The sequence below is a fragment of the Salmo trutta genome, chromosome 22 (assembly GCF_901001165.1).
Source record: "Salmo trutta chromosome 22, fSalTru1.1, whole genome shotgun sequence".
Taxonomy (NCBI): domain Eukaryota; kingdom Metazoa; phylum Chordata; class Actinopteri; order Salmoniformes; family Salmonidae; genus Salmo; species Salmo trutta.
Genome location: NC_042978.1, coordinates 7,652,972 through 7,668,289, shown reverse-complemented (window position 1 = coordinate 7,668,289; position 15,318 = coordinate 7,652,972). Strand labels below are relative to the sequence as shown.

At 42.2% G+C, this 15,318-nt stretch overlaps 1 protein-coding gene across 11 annotated transcripts in view; it reads right to left on the bottom strand.

The window, feature by feature from the left end:
- The window catches only part of LOC115157980 (dynamin-like 120 kDa protein, mitochondrial), a 60,385-nt gene extending 45,422 nt beyond the window's left edge, over positions 1–14,963 (bottom strand). For 2 of the 11 annotated variants that reach the window (XM_029706391.1, XM_029706393.1), the window contains exons 1-8: positions 14,753–14,963; positions 13,716–14,043; positions 10,653–10,749; positions 9,999–10,115; positions 8,170–8,217; positions 5,931–6,019; positions 3,849–4,061; positions 615–668 (exon numbers count right to left, since the gene is read on the bottom strand). In XM_029706391.1, coding sequence (XP_029562251.1) covers positions 615–668; positions 3,849–4,061; positions 5,931–6,019; positions 8,170–8,217; positions 9,999–10,115; positions 10,653–10,749; positions 13,716–14,043; positions 14,753–14,781 — 975 coding nt within the window. In that variant the 5' untranslated portion in view covers positions 14,782–14,963. The remainder of the gene's footprint in view (positions 1–614; positions 669–3,848; positions 4,062–5,930; positions 6,020–8,169; positions 8,218–9,998; positions 10,116–10,652; positions 10,750–13,715; positions 14,044–14,752) is intronic. The other 9 variants (XM_029706401.1, XM_029706402.1, XM_029706392.1 and 6 more) reach the window with 8 other exon arrangements.
- Between the last annotated feature and the right edge of the window lie 355 nt (positions 14,964–15,318).

Genomic DNA, 15,318 nt, shown 5'->3' with positions numbered 1-15,318 from the left:
GAAAGATCAAGCTTTAACATCAAATACTCAGTCCATTTATCAAAGTAAAGTGGATCTTTGTAAACCTGACTTTACAAGGTCAATGTGGTACCTTACAAGTGGAGTCTATTTAAGGAAAGATGGACAATTCAGTCCATTTACCAAAGTAAACCGGATGTATTTATTTTATTGGCCCATTCATTTGATAGCGGATCCAGCGTGCCTGGCACCGACGATCACACGACGCTCAAAGTCGCTTAGGTCACTCGTTTCGCCCATTCTTACAATAAATTGAACGGTAACTGAACGCGTTGATGCCTGTCTGCCTGCTATGTTTAGCAAGCCACGGCCACGTGACTCCATTTTCGTGAACAGGTTGGTGTATTAATAAACTGTCTGGACGGTGTATATAACATTCTGTTGGTGGCAAGAATTTCAGATTTTAAACGGAAAAACTTGAAGTGTTGAATCAAGCGTTGTTTTGAGTATCAGTTCACACACAATGTGCCATGGAATCGTTACATCGGAAATCTCTTCCCAGCTATTTTGCATCCAGTAAACCAGATTTTTATTATGTGGAATAAAAACTTGGGGTCTATTAAACAAGGAAGGACATGGACCATATTGGGCTGTACCTGAGTTCGGAGCAGCTCCTCTTGAAGCTGGTCCACCTTCTCCTTGTCTGAAGACTGGAGACAGAGAGCAAGTTTATTAACCCTCTCTCTCTCTCACATCTGGGACGTTTAACCCATCACCCTCTGTGAGCTACTCCAAACCCACTGAGACCACTAGCATCATCACAGACAGCTAACGTGCACGTTACATTACACAGACCAGCGGGCACCGCAGCGGAGGAAAGTCAAGTTAATAGATAAAAAGGGGGAAACTGATTCCAGTCCAGGTTGTAGTCATTTGTTTGGTCTTAAAATGTAATACAGTAAATCAACGTGCAAGAATCACAGGCACAAGTCAAATCAGTCCCTGGAAAAGACATCTGAATTATACCAATCATCAATCAAGAGATCATTATCAAGATTATTACAGCATGATTAAACATGATTTTTCATGACTTCAGCAGCCCCCCAGATTAAGAGTTCCACACCTGCAATGCATTTTTAAGAGGTGGAGATGAGCGGATGAATAGGGACAGCAAGAAGGGACAACAAGAAGGGACAACAGATTAAAACACACACGTACAGTACACACACTGATAGATGAGAGACAGGGGCTATAGCAAAGGTGATTGTGCTAACTACGTGCAAATTGCAATGTCTTGATAATAGGCTATAGCAGTTAATCTGAATAGTGGACTAAGAAGAAAGATCTAGTACTGATTCCTACATCCTGATATATGCCTATACCCAGATTTCACTGTATAACTGACATTTAGGATAATTCCAGAAGTCCACAGCACACCATGCAGCGGGGTGTCCCTCCACTCCATGCAGTGTAGGTTGTCCGTACATTAGTGAAGTGTTACGGGAGGACCGTTGGCCGTAGTCCAGCGGTTCGCATGAGATAGGGAGCCTAAGCTACTGCGGTACTGAACTGGTGGACAGGAGATTGAGATTTCCAGGCATCAGACATGCCATCCCACCAGCGGCACAACATAGCAGTCACAGCACACTGCCCTGAGGGACACCATGTGGATGGATGATGTTTTCCAATGTCTCGCTCACACTAATGGGAAGTTTGCGGGGGATGACAGGGTAGTATGTTTGGGTAGGTTGAATAAAGCGAGATGTATGTTACTGTAATGCAACATACAGTGCCTGGTGAAAGTATTCAGCCCCCTTGGCATTTTTCCTATTTTGTTGCCTTACAACCTGGAATTAAAATAGATTTTTAGGGGGTTTGTATATTTTGATTTACACAACATGCCTATTACTTTGAAGATGTAAACAATTTATTATTTTGAAACAAACAAGAAATAGGACAAAAAAACAGAAAACGTTAGCGTGCATAACTATTCACCCCCCAAAGTCAATACTTTGTAGAGCCACCTTTTGCAGCAATTACAGTTGCACGTCTCTTGGGGTATGTCTCTATAAGCTTGGCACATCTAGCCACTGGGATCTTTGCCCATTCTTCAAGGCAAAACTGCTCCAGATCCTTCAAGTTGGATGGGTTCCGCTGGCGTACAGCAATCTTTAAGTCATACCATAGATTCTCAATTGTATTGAGGTCTGGGCTTTGACGAGGCCATTCCAAGACATTTAAACGTTTCCCCTTAAACCACTTGAGTGTTGCTTTAGCAGTATGCTTAGGGTCATTGTCCTGCTGAAAGGTGAACCTCCGTCCCAGTCTCAAATCTTTGGAAGACTGAAACAGGTTTCCCTCAAGAATTTCCCTGTATTTAGCGCCATCCATCATTCCTTCAATTCTGACCAGTTTCCCAGTCCATGCCGATGAAAAACATCCACACAGCATGATGCCACCAACATGCTTCACTGTGGGGATGGTGTTCTGGGGGTGATGAGAGATGTTGGGCTTGCACCAGACATTGCATTTTCCTTGATGGCCAAAAAGCTACATTTTAAGTCTCATCTGACCAAAGTACATTCTTCGATATGTTTGGGGAGTCTCCCACATGCCTTTTGGCGAACACCAAACATGTTTGCTTATTTTTTTCTTTAAGCAATGGCTTTTTTTCTAGCCACTCTTCCTTAAAGCCCAGCTCTGTGGAGTGTACGGCTTAAAGTGGTCCTACGGACAAATACTCCAATCTCCGCTGTGGAGCTTTGCAGGTCTTTCAGGGTCATCTTTGGTCTCTTTGAGGCCTCTCTGATTAATTCCCTCCTTGCCTGGTCCGTCAGTTTTGGTGGGCGGCCCTCTCTTGGCAGGTTTGTCGGGGTGCCATATTCTTTCCATTTTTTAATAATGGATTTAATGGTGCTCCGTGGGATGTTCAAAATTTGATATTTTTTTTATAACCCAACCCTGATCTGTACTTCTCCACAACTTTCTCCCTGACCTGTTTGGAGTGCTTAGTGGTGTTGCAGACTCTGGAGCCTTTCAGAACAGGTGTATCTATACTGAGATCATGTGATACTTAGATTGCACACAGGTGAACTTTATTTAACTAACTATGTGACTTGGGGGTGAATACATATGCACGCACCACTTTTCCGTTTTACATTTATTTTTAAAAAAAATTGGAAACAAGTAATTTTTTTCATTTCACTTCACCAAATTGGACTATTTTGTGTAGGTCCATTACATGAAATCAAAATAAAAACCATTTAAATTACAGATTGTAATTAAACAAAATAGAAAAACCGCCAAGGAGGTGAATACTTTTGCAAGGCACTGTATGTAGGCTAAATAGCATATGCAAACTAACTTAGTAAGACAAAAGCAGCTAGACCAGAATGAATTCAAAACTGACCAGAAATTTGCAAAGTGATACAAAAGATGCTGTTAATTAAATATTTGCTAATTATCATTGCATTGTATTCAGCGATCAGAAAGTAACACTGCACAGTATAATTTGTTGCTAGTAGCATATAGCCTAAGCTATAAAAAGACTGCGGTTTAAATCAACAATGACTAGAGATTCAATAAAGTGCACCACAGTGCCTTCTTGTCCACTTCACATAGGATAGTGAGCTAGGAAGGAGCTCTACGGTTGCTAAATGAGACAAATCCAAACGGTATAGGACCACAGGAATTTCATCCACCAATCTCATAAACAGCATTCCATATAAAATGACTCAGCAAATCTCCATTAGTGTGAATTTAAACGGCAGGGGGTTTGTCTATCCTGAGGAGTGCTGGTGGGTTTGTGGGCAGTTCTACTGTTTACGTTCTGAAGGGGGCTTCTACAGATGAGGGCTGGGTGGTGGGAGGCGGGGGGGTAGGACCTTCACCTTGCGTTTCTGCTGAGGGGGGCTGGGACTGGGGTTCGGGGTGGTGGTTGGCATTGGCTCGGGTATCAGGCGCGGGGGCAGCGGCGGGCGTGGGGGTGGGCTGGGGGCGGGCTCTGGGCTTGGCCGTGCGTTTTTGGATGCGGCGGCCCGCCGGACCTCCTCCTCGGCCTGCTGGATCTGCTGTTGAATGAGAATGAGCTCGCCGAGCAGACCCTGAGGGACGTCACAGTGAGAGAGAGGCAGGAGCAACACAGCCGTCAACACAACCTACTGTACCCGTCAGTCCAGCAACCCACTAACCAACCAACTAAGCTGAAGCTGGGGCCAGGGCTGACCTACAGATAGATCGACATTGGGTTGTCTATGCCTTGCCTATGCCCATCATCATCATCGATGGTCACCATTCTGTCAAAGCTTGGGGGTAAACTGAATCACGTCTAGCTCCTAGATCTTGCCACCATCATCGGTACCCAACAAAGTCAGTCTTTCTCTGTCAAAGAGTCTCCAGAACAGACTTTGCCAGTCTGGAGATCTGAAAGCGGACGAAGCAACTGATACCGCAACCAGTGTCTCTCAGCCAGTGGCACACGGGGAAGGATTCTGTAGAGTAATGGTTTCTTAGCAGTCTTGCATCACTATGGCTTTTATAGTCATACTAAAACACAACTGACACCCTGCAACTTAAAGAATGATTATGCTCTACTTGGCAATGTAAATATGACAAATGAACACGCAAGAAATTATGGATTGAGGTCTTGAAGAAAAAAAGCCAATGTGTAGATGTACTGGATACATTATTGAAAGTGGATAAACTATTTAAAGTGTGCCTGATATTCAACACATGTAATTTATACTGAAAATTATATTTTCTGCTAAAATCAGCCTGATGATTAGCGAAGCAAGCTGCACTGGGAATAGGGTTGCAAATGTCACAGGTTTTCTAGAAATCCCATTTGGAATATTGCTGGAATCAGGAGGGAATAAGCAGGAAAAATCGGTGAATCCTCTAACCAGGACTTCTGGAAAACCTGGGAAATTTTGCCACCCTAGCTAGCAATGAGTGATCTGTCAAGGATGGAGTAGAAAGCTTGCTGCAGCCAGTGGGAGATGAGCTAAGCTTCAGCCCAACGGTCCCCAAGTTGGTCTATGATAATGTATTTTTCTTTTTTTAAATCACGTTGGGACCACTGCTTTCGTTTAAAAGCAGGGTAGAGGTATATGGACGCCATAGATTGTCTAATATTCAGCCTATTGTCCTACAATAGTTCACTCTTTTTAACATATGAAAGTCACTAGGGTTGAACAGTGTGAAAACATTAAAAGCAGGACTATTCCATTGAACTTGAGGACAACAGCGGAAGAGCCCCTTGGGAGCAGAGGAACAATACAAAACGGGCAGTATGTGAAGACAATGGGAATGGAACAGAGGAAGACACTAAAGTGCTGTTCAGAAGCTAAAGTGTGTCATCTCCTGAACGCAGCATGAGAAAAATGGAAAAACAACAACACATATTGAGGAACATGGGGGGGAGCAAGGGCAAATATCAGCATAAGTGCGTATAGCCTGTATGATTTTCTAGCCATGATGTAATTACTCTGTAAGATTGAGGACTGAATGATCAAGTCCATGTCACAAATGGCAACAACGACAAAAAAACATACCTGCATTCCCTAGCAGGAAAAAATATCATTTTGTACATGTGATAAAATAAAAGCTGGGAAACGAACCTCAGTTGTACAGAGTACAAATCTCTGCTATTTTCAATGGTCAACAACATACAATATGAAAAACCACTTATCCATAAACAGGCAGCCAGAATGGGGGTCAATTCCATACTCAGCCCAGTAAAAATAAACAGAAATCCAGTTAATAACCTGAATACTGCCCTTTACCTCTAGTAGTTTTCAACTCAAGAACTGAATCTCACTTCATTTCCCAAATTGCCTGGAGCTGAAATGGAATTGCCCCAAACTGTGAACTCAACAAGCAGCAACAAGCAGCAGTTTCTTTCTACAATGAGACACAGCTATATGTCACAGGGAGCGAGGCGAAGCTAGTACGGCGGTGCAGAGCAGACTTGCCTTCTTGAACTGTTTGTCGCTGGCCTCCGGTGTGGCGGTGACCGGGGCCTCTGTGGCTGCTTTCACTGGAGTGTCCCCAGGGGCTTCTGCTAGGAGACAACAAAACAGTCACTTATAACACCTGACAAACATAAGGTTACCCACACATGATAATACATTATCTTGAATAGTTTATTAGCAATAAGTAATAATGAGTCAAAAGTATTGGCATGCCCAATATTAGAGAGGCCTTTATCTATGCCCCAGATCAGAAGCAGCACCCGGTCCCACGTGACATAATCTCAAATGTTTGGAAAATACTGCTCACAATAGAATTTGCTGATTGGCTAAAAGCCGTGGTATACAAGACTGTATATCACAGGTATGACAAAACATTTATTTGTCCTGCTCTAATTACTTTGGTAACCAGTATATAATAGCAATAAGGAACCTCGGGTGTTTGTGGTATATTGCCAATGCACCTGTATCCAGGCACTCTGTGTTGTGTCGTACTTTAGAACAGCCGTTAGTCGTGGTGTATAGGCCATATACCAAACCCCCACGGGCCTTATTGCTTAAAAACTGCCCTCGAGTGTCATGGAACAACAATCTCTCGTCCAGCCAATGAAAGCCCCGTCAACAACAAGCCTCGCACATACCGTACAGGACTGCGTCCCAAATGGAACCCTATTCCCTATATAGTGCCCAGCTTTTGAAAAGAGCCCTTTTGAAAAGAACCCCATGTCAAAAGTAGTGCACTACATAGGGAACCACTTGGGACGCGAAAGGAATACACCTATTGTTTTAGCAAGTCAAAGAAGAGGGAAGGATGTGGTTCGAGGTGTTGGCATCCATCAAAGACACTGCGTTTCTTCCAAACATTTGAGAAGCATCAGCTACCAGCAGACAAGGAGAGCCCTCTCAGCCAAGGATAAGGGATCCCATAATGTAAGTACAGGGCGGGGGAGCCCAGGGAAGCCAGGGAGAGAGGAGGAACTTGAAAGTCAAAAACACAGAAACACACAAGCAGGACAGAGAAAAGCCAGTCAGACTAAACTACATGACAAGGGAGAAGAGGAGATTATGCAAAACAAACACACTGTATCTGTTGTTAAGAGCACTGTAGACCAGAAGGATAAAGATCGTAATTATCATATCCAATTAAATTCATTCCAAGTATGTCCAATTCAGTTTTCAGAGGAATTGTGTTTTTATAGAGGAATTCAATTACACAATGAGACAGTACACAAAATGTCCTTCTCTGCAACCCTTTTGATATCAATATGACGTAACGATAAATCCTCTGCATCAATTAAAGCCTGTGTGTCAATCAAAGCACACTCCGGTACTACGGCCACCCAAAAGACAAATCCTTCCATTAATAATTTGTCATTGGTGTCTCAAACAGCAGCATAGAGTACCACAGCATGAGTCAAAATACCCAGAAAACCTAGCAGTCAAACAGGGAAATGGTTCCAATCGTTTTTCCACCGTTCATTTTTCAATGGGGATTTTAGAAACGCTTAAAATAATGGCTGTATAGGCTTACCCTGGCGTGACGTTTTGATAACCGTGTAAGTCTCTCTAGGACCAGGTGACTTTTAATATATTCACTTGTATTTTCCCGCAAAAAAATGAAATGCTTATTAGCTTCTAACGTGGCTATCATAAAGAACTACAAATACCATCGTGATCTGGACAAGCTTGCCGAATCGAGGCAAAGGTTAGAATCTCTGGATTAACCATCTAATGTTAGCTAAATGTAGTAATGAATAAATTAGGATACATTTATTTAAATTGACAATTCTGTGAACTGTCTTGTGCAAGTTTCAAATAGCTAATTAGCATTTTCAAATATGAGAATAAATAGAGCAGAATATATGAATAAAAGTCACCTTGTCCGAGAGCGATTTACATGGTTATCAAAGCATACCACCAGGGTAAGCCTACACGAAACACAGAGCTTATTTTAAGTGTTCTAAAATCCCCAATGGAAAAAATGTATGGTTTAACTGCTAGGTTTTATGGGTATTATGACACCTCCACTGTGATGCTCTATTGGACAAATAAATCAGTTGGTAGTCTGGAAAGCCAATCGTAATGAGTTAGGAGGTGCCAATCCAGGAACACTTGACATCGTCTTTGGCTCCAAACCACCGTTAACCACGTCTGCAAGGGTGCTGCTGCACACACACCAACGTTGGGTATTCAAACAGCGCCAGGGAAGAGAGTGGAGGGGCTGAGTGTGGGGTGTACACACCTAACAACAGACGCAGACCAGAAGCTCCTTCACTACCCACACTCACACCTGTGAAGAATGCGGAGGGGGAGGGGGGTGGGGGGAGGAAGAACACAAAAAAAAAATCAAAAGACTGAAGCAAGAAGGGGTCAGAGCAGGGTCACTGCTGGGCACATGTGGCAAGGCCCTGCTGCCAGAACGTGAGCTTGTTGTTGTGGCTGCATCCTGCAAGTCCAGAGGCGATACCATTGACTACTTGTGCAATCTGGGCACGTAACTGTGATACTACTCATTATAAAAGATAACTAGTCGATTGGCCTAATTTGACTGTGTGAAATCAATGGATTGGTACCGTTCACTTATGCTCATCACATGCATACAATAGTAACATTGTCAAATGACTAATATTGACCCAAATTATAGTCAGTTAGTTTGGAAATTACACTTAGCCCATAGAGATCCTATTAAATTGCTAGAGGGGCTATGTCATAAACCATCAAAGTTCCAGAATGGGGTGAAAATGGCAGCCATATTAGTCAGGGAGAAATCCAAACTAGTCTAATAATTGGAATGAATGGCAGTAGAGGCCAAATCCCTCTTTTGACAGGACAATAAAAGGCATGTGATATCAGAAATTGTGTAAAACAATTGTCTACCCAAAATATTGTCATATAGTTATATACGCAATCTATATGGGTTTCATACAAATTTGATGTATAAATAGCTTCTCAAATATATGTAAACGGACCATAAATGTCTCCATTTTTGTTTTCTTGGAAAACAATAGCAGCATTTGTTGCATTTACAACTTGTCTAAGTCGTAACGTCAACTGATTTCAGCCAGTGTATGGCTGTGGATTGACTGCATTGTTTGAATGAAATGTTGGCTGTTCATTTTAAACATTTATGGAACCATTCCTCCAACAAATATACAGTGCGGACACATAAAAAATAAATTACTTTACACAATATCTTATCACAGCACTGGAAAATCATGGATGCCCAACTCCCCGACCAAAATGGCTAAGCTTTAGCCCAGCATAAGAAGGTACCTGTCCATTCTAGTATTCAAATTCCTAAATCTGTGACTTAGCCTATAAAAACAGCTGCCGTCAGTACATACTTAATTATAGTATGCTTTGAAAAATGTCAATCATAGAGACGGGTGGAAATTGCTCCATAGCTCTCGAGGTGTATTCATTAGTGCACGCCGCAGCAAAATGTTCCGCAAGGGAAAACATTTAGCAACGAAGACAATAGTTTCTTATTGAACAAATTCAGGTAAGTCTCTCCCCATTTCAGCCTATTTGCTTCCTAGTGAATACACCCTAGAGTGTGTGGCCTCTCTCCTCACTTCCTCTGGACTTCCAGCAAGCAGCATACTGAGCTGCACTATTTCAACACAAAGCAGTCCAATTATGGTGTTAGATACACTTTACAAGAACATCAATGATGCAAAAGCCCATGTAGGAGGCGGGAAAGTGAAAAGTGATTGGAACTGGCACTGTAAATTTGCGAAAATAAAACATTTAACTCTTTGTTTGCTGGAAAGTAGATCGCTACAGTAGGTAATGCAGGTGTGATTAGACAAGGATTGACAAAGCCCACTTCAAATTCAGATTAGCAATGACTTGGAGTGCGACTTTCTACCACTTGGAGCAGGTGCGATAGCTATTCTGGATTCATAAAGCTCAAAACGTTTAGCACTTCTGCCACATTATCTAAGATCAATTTTAAAAAAAATCTAATCCTGGGCAAAAATAGTTGATTAACTGGTTTGTCCAACATTGCCATTTTATGCTTCAGTATGCCCAACTTTTCTTTTTGATCTGACAAGACTGTGTACTCACCGGTGGAGAGGATGCTCTTGAGGAAGGTGAAGTTCTCTCCTATCTTATCAAAGTCAGGTAACTCGGGAAGGAGCTTGGCAATCTCCTCTAACTCAGGCAGAATTTTGGTTAGTTTATCTGTGTGTAGAAAAGTGACATATGGTTAGTGGAGTTTACCATTTGAACAAATGTTGTGCTCCTTGCATCAGACTTAAATGAACCAAACTAAATGAGTAGCCTTAAAGACAGAATCCGCAGTAGGGGAAACAGCGCCACTGTCCGCCCCACGGCCATTGTTTTGTTAACAAAGCAGAGCTGGGGAGCGTTGCACATAGAAAAATTGCAGTACATATGCTGCTGTTCTATCGCGCGTGCAATGATGTCAGCGGGGGGGGGGGGGGGGGTGAAAAACAGTGTTCGTTGTTCGCAGCAACTCCGTTGTTGGAATATCGCAAAACGGATGTGGCAGTTTCACCAATAAGGATTCCGGCTTTAAGAGAAAGATAGCAATGGCTCAGTCTGAATGTTGATTTAACCTTTTTACAATTCACATCTGAACAACCACACACACTGCACTGACTGACAGGGAATAAACCAACATGACAAGGTGTGTAACAGTTTCAAGTTCACAGACGTCTAATGAGGCATTTTATGGCATACAGGGGACACACCTACCTAGGTCAATTTGATCACTCAGCTCCCAGACAAAATCAGGTATTACCCAATTGTATGCACTCATATCAGGCAGCATATCCTTCCACTCCTCATAGGTCTGGAAGAACAGAACATAAGTGGCATTTAAATCATATGGTCAATTTACAATTCTAGATGTGATAAATGGGACAAAAAAAATACCTCCATTAAAGACTAACAAGAACAACATTTCAAGGAATGGGTTAGGAGACAATAAGTAAGGGCTATGTGTTCTAGCGGAGTGGCACTAACCTCCCACGGAGATGCATTATTTCCCAGAGAACGCATAGAGCCTCGAGTTGATCATCCCGCGACTATAAATTAACTATGGCTGTGACGGTCATGGAATTGTGGATGATGGTAACTGGCCAACCAAAAGACCACGGTCACTGTAATAACCGTTAGAACAGCAGCAAATAAATAAATGGATGTGCAGATATAGAAATAGAATGAATGGAACGGGCGACCCCATTCAAGCCAATGGTGCCATAATGGGTGGACTGGCGGCCATTGCAAGTTTACGCATAGGAGCAAAGCAGGAAGTCATCACGTTGTTAAGAGTTCACGTTACGGCAGAAACGGACTCAAGTGCACGAATGCCCGGCCGTCCCGTCTTCAAGCATCTATTCGTTCCACAAAAAAGGTAGAATAATTCGTAAAAGGTTATTTTATTTTCATCCATAACTATCGGTTACACGGTTATAGAGTAATCGTGTCAGTCCTAAATTCAACACATTTGCACCTAGAAACATGTTCAACATTCACTGAAGTAGCCAGCAAGTTTACTAGATAGTAGGGCTGTGCAGAGTACTCGGACAAAACAAGTATCATAACTGATATGGAGAATTTTCTGAATACGATTATGACACAAGTATTTTTTGTAATTATCCGTGATCGAAATAAAGTTATTTTCAGGTGCCAGCACCCATCTCTCTTTCACTGAAACAGTATGAAGTGCTATTGGCCAGTTCTTTCTATAAAGAAACGGGCGGGGTATCTGTTGAGCCTGCTGCAATGATGGAATTAGAACAAGATGCTCTCATTTCCCCCAGGCAGGCATCTCTGCCCCCTCCCCCAGGGCACAAGTCTCCCCTTCATGTATGAATCAGAACCTGTAGCTAGTCACTGTTGCTCAATCTAGTTCTTTTCTGTCGACTTTATTCAATTGCTGACGACGTGATACAAGCCATGCTTGCTTGCTATTATTATTTATTCTTGCCCAGGCACGTTTACAGAGCGATAGATCATTAGAAAATAAAATTACAAATGCAGATAGTTCATTTTGATTTGTACAAATGTTGTGGCTTAAGTGTCGGGAGAAAAAAGATTTGCTCCTCTTGAAAGTGAAACAATATAGGGGACAAACGAATTAGACTACCTTCACCTAAACCTGTGTCTGGAACAAACGCAGGCAGTAGTAGCCAGCCATGTATTAGGGAATTATCCTATTTTGTTGATAATTGAATAGGACTAAGTAAGTAAATCGTGTACATTTTCATCTGTCGGGGCCATTTAACTTTGAACAATGCGTGTAAATGAGTGAAGGAACATAACGATGCACTCGGAGATGTGCTCTGAATGACGGTGCAGTAATGCCTACTTTTTGTACAGTTGATGTTTTTACCGGCATTTTAAAGCCCACTTCCGGGTTTTCTGATCACAAGTAAATGCGATTACAAGTATCAAATGTGATAAAACCGTTACGATTAAACCGATACGATGACCATGAGATCAGCACACCCTTACTAGATAGCTATAGTAGTTGCCTTGGTAACCAAACAAATAGACTTGCTAGCTTAGCTAACCAAACCATTAGTCCTATATTGCTATTATGAAAATCTAATTCAACAATGTCAATGTTTGCAAAAATACAATTAAATAAAAAAATATTTAAAAATAAATTTAAAAAAATTAAAAAAATCAGCTTTTGCTTTTAAAGCAGCTCAAACATAGAACATATAAGAATGAACTTCACAGCTATTGAATTATACGTTGCATTATAGGGAATTATACAATGGAATACTCGTTTCTGATTGGCTTGAAGGGCATTCTAGAGTGCGCATTATTTCCCTATAACGCACGGTATATCAGCACGGTACAATTCAATGGCTATAGTTCCTTCTTACATGTTATGATTGAGCTGCTTTTTCACTGGATGTTGAACACATTTCTACCAGCACATTAACACATTTCTAGCAGCAAGTGTGTTTAATTATAACCATGGTATAAAAGGAACAATCAACTCTGAGCTCTGTGTTCTGTTGATTGTTAATCAACTTGGGGCTCTATGCATTCGTAGACTATCCCTTACATAACGCACGCTCTAGAACGCCCTTCAAGCCAATCAGAAACAAGTATTCAACAATGCCATGGTATTTAATAGGGCATATTTCCCATTCTAAGTGACATGAAAGGGTTAAGTCTTTAAAAGGTCCCTTATATCTTGAAGGGACTATGTTTTCTTCTAACTTGAAAGAGTCTGGGTTAAAAATAGAGGCGTGACGGGAGTCTGGACATCTAGCCTACACAAGCTAAACTTCAACAGAATCATATGTTAATCTGGTGCATAGAGTGAAATGGGTTTGAGAGAACACGCTCGTAAGGGCATCTCATTGTGCTGGCAGCCTGGCACGTCACGTGACCTGAATAAACATATGCCCTAGCAGAGCAGCAGTTAACTGTAAAACAATTAACCTCGGTTTCACTGGACGTTAAGAACAGTAGGTGGACTCATACATTAAGATTACAAAAGCAGCATTCAAATTCAATATCACTTGATCCTATGCCCAGTGTGAATGGTAATAAACCACTATCTATGTGTGTGTTATTCTCAATGCTCTTACCAAGCAGGTAAAGCCAATTAGTGTCAGAGTGGCAACCAGTATCTAGATTTTAAACAGCTTGTCTATCAAAATGATGGGACAGAAAACCAGGCACAGATTAAGCCTAGTCCTGGACTACAAAGCACTTTCAATGGAAAATCTGTGTCTAGAATACTGGCCCTTAACATTCAACTCTCTCTCCTCCACCTCAAATGTGCGGTACCTTTTTGGCGGTGTACCCGCCTCCCACTGCCGAGCCCAGCACGATGTACCGGAGCTTGAGCAGCCTAGAGGCTAGGCGCAGCATCCAGAAGTTGCGGTGCTGCTGGTAGCGCCAGCCGCCATGGCCGCCTGGGGGAGGCTTGGGAGGCCGCACGGGCAGCCGGGACATGGAGGTGAAGTGGCGGGCTGCCGAACAGTGCGGGGGCCGCTGGGGGTTGGCACTGGCGTTGTACCGGTGGTGGATGGCACGGGACAGCGGGTGCAGCTTCTGCAAGGGCATCCTGAACCTCACCCCCATGTTGTTGGAGACCATATTCTTGCAGGCCATGCTGACAGGACAGAGAAAACGAGTCAGGGATTAAGACCCACAAGTAAATTCAACACTGTACCTTCTGCAGACATCAGTTTGGTGTGATTAGTTGAAAGATGAATTATAACTGTACATAACAACATGATGATAGACAATGGCATGACAGTGTTGATTGAAAGAAAGCGAAAAAATGATGATAGCTAGCTGAACACCTGCCTGGATAAATACACTACAGTAACGTTGGTTACCTAAAAATACTACAGTAGCTTGCTAATTTAGTTGACTGCGTTAACTGGCTAACGTTAACTGGCTACCAGAATGTCAGCCTTTGCTTTTGTTTTGCAGATGGCCAGCACACACCCCATTCCAACGTTAGCTTGCTAGCTAGCTGGAAAACTATTTACGAGCAGGCCGCGTGTTAGTGATTGCCATTTGTTTCACAACGTAACTACCTAATGGCCAGTTAACCAGCTTCCTGACCATCAACAGAGGAATGACAACCTTTTCGTAATCAGCCGCTACCGGCTCTAGCCAACTAACGTTATCTAGCTAAGTTAGACAGTCATTTAATTAGAAGTTGTACATCATTGCCATCAACTATTGCTGTTGAGCTACGTATAATTGTTTAACTTGTCTAGCTAGTATTGTGGTCAGCATTGTTAACTAGCCCGATATAGCCTAGCTAGCGCTAAAGGTTGAGCTTTTGGAAATATTACTACCCCACTTACCAGGCCACTGCTCTTCCAACTCGTAACATAGCTAGCTATTGCTATTAAGTTACCAACAAGGGGTGAGTGCACATTTACTATAAAGTCGCGCTTAGGCACTATTTAAATCATCTTTCCAGATGGTACACATTGGTTATTGCTAGCTAGCTAACAAGGACACGGCAAGAAATCGGAATGACAGGTCTACTTCCTGGCAATGAGTCCAACCTCCAAATTAGCACTGCCAAAACACAGTCTATGGTGGTTTAGGTTCCTATACAGTATCTCAGTCATACATACTCAATCACATCTCATATGATATTACATTTTCTCTAATTTGTCAACATGTAAATCAATTGGATAAATTATTATTTCAAACATTTATAGTAAGAATTTCCACACTGTAATCTGACTAAAAACACCATTGTGTCTTAATTGTTCTTCTGTGGAAGCTGTGGACCTCCCAAAGTTGCTGAAGAAGTAGCACAAATCCAGTACTACTCATACTCTCGGGTGTGGATGGTCTAATAATACACAATATCAACTTTATGACTCCTCAATGTTGTACGATTATGATGGGTCATTGC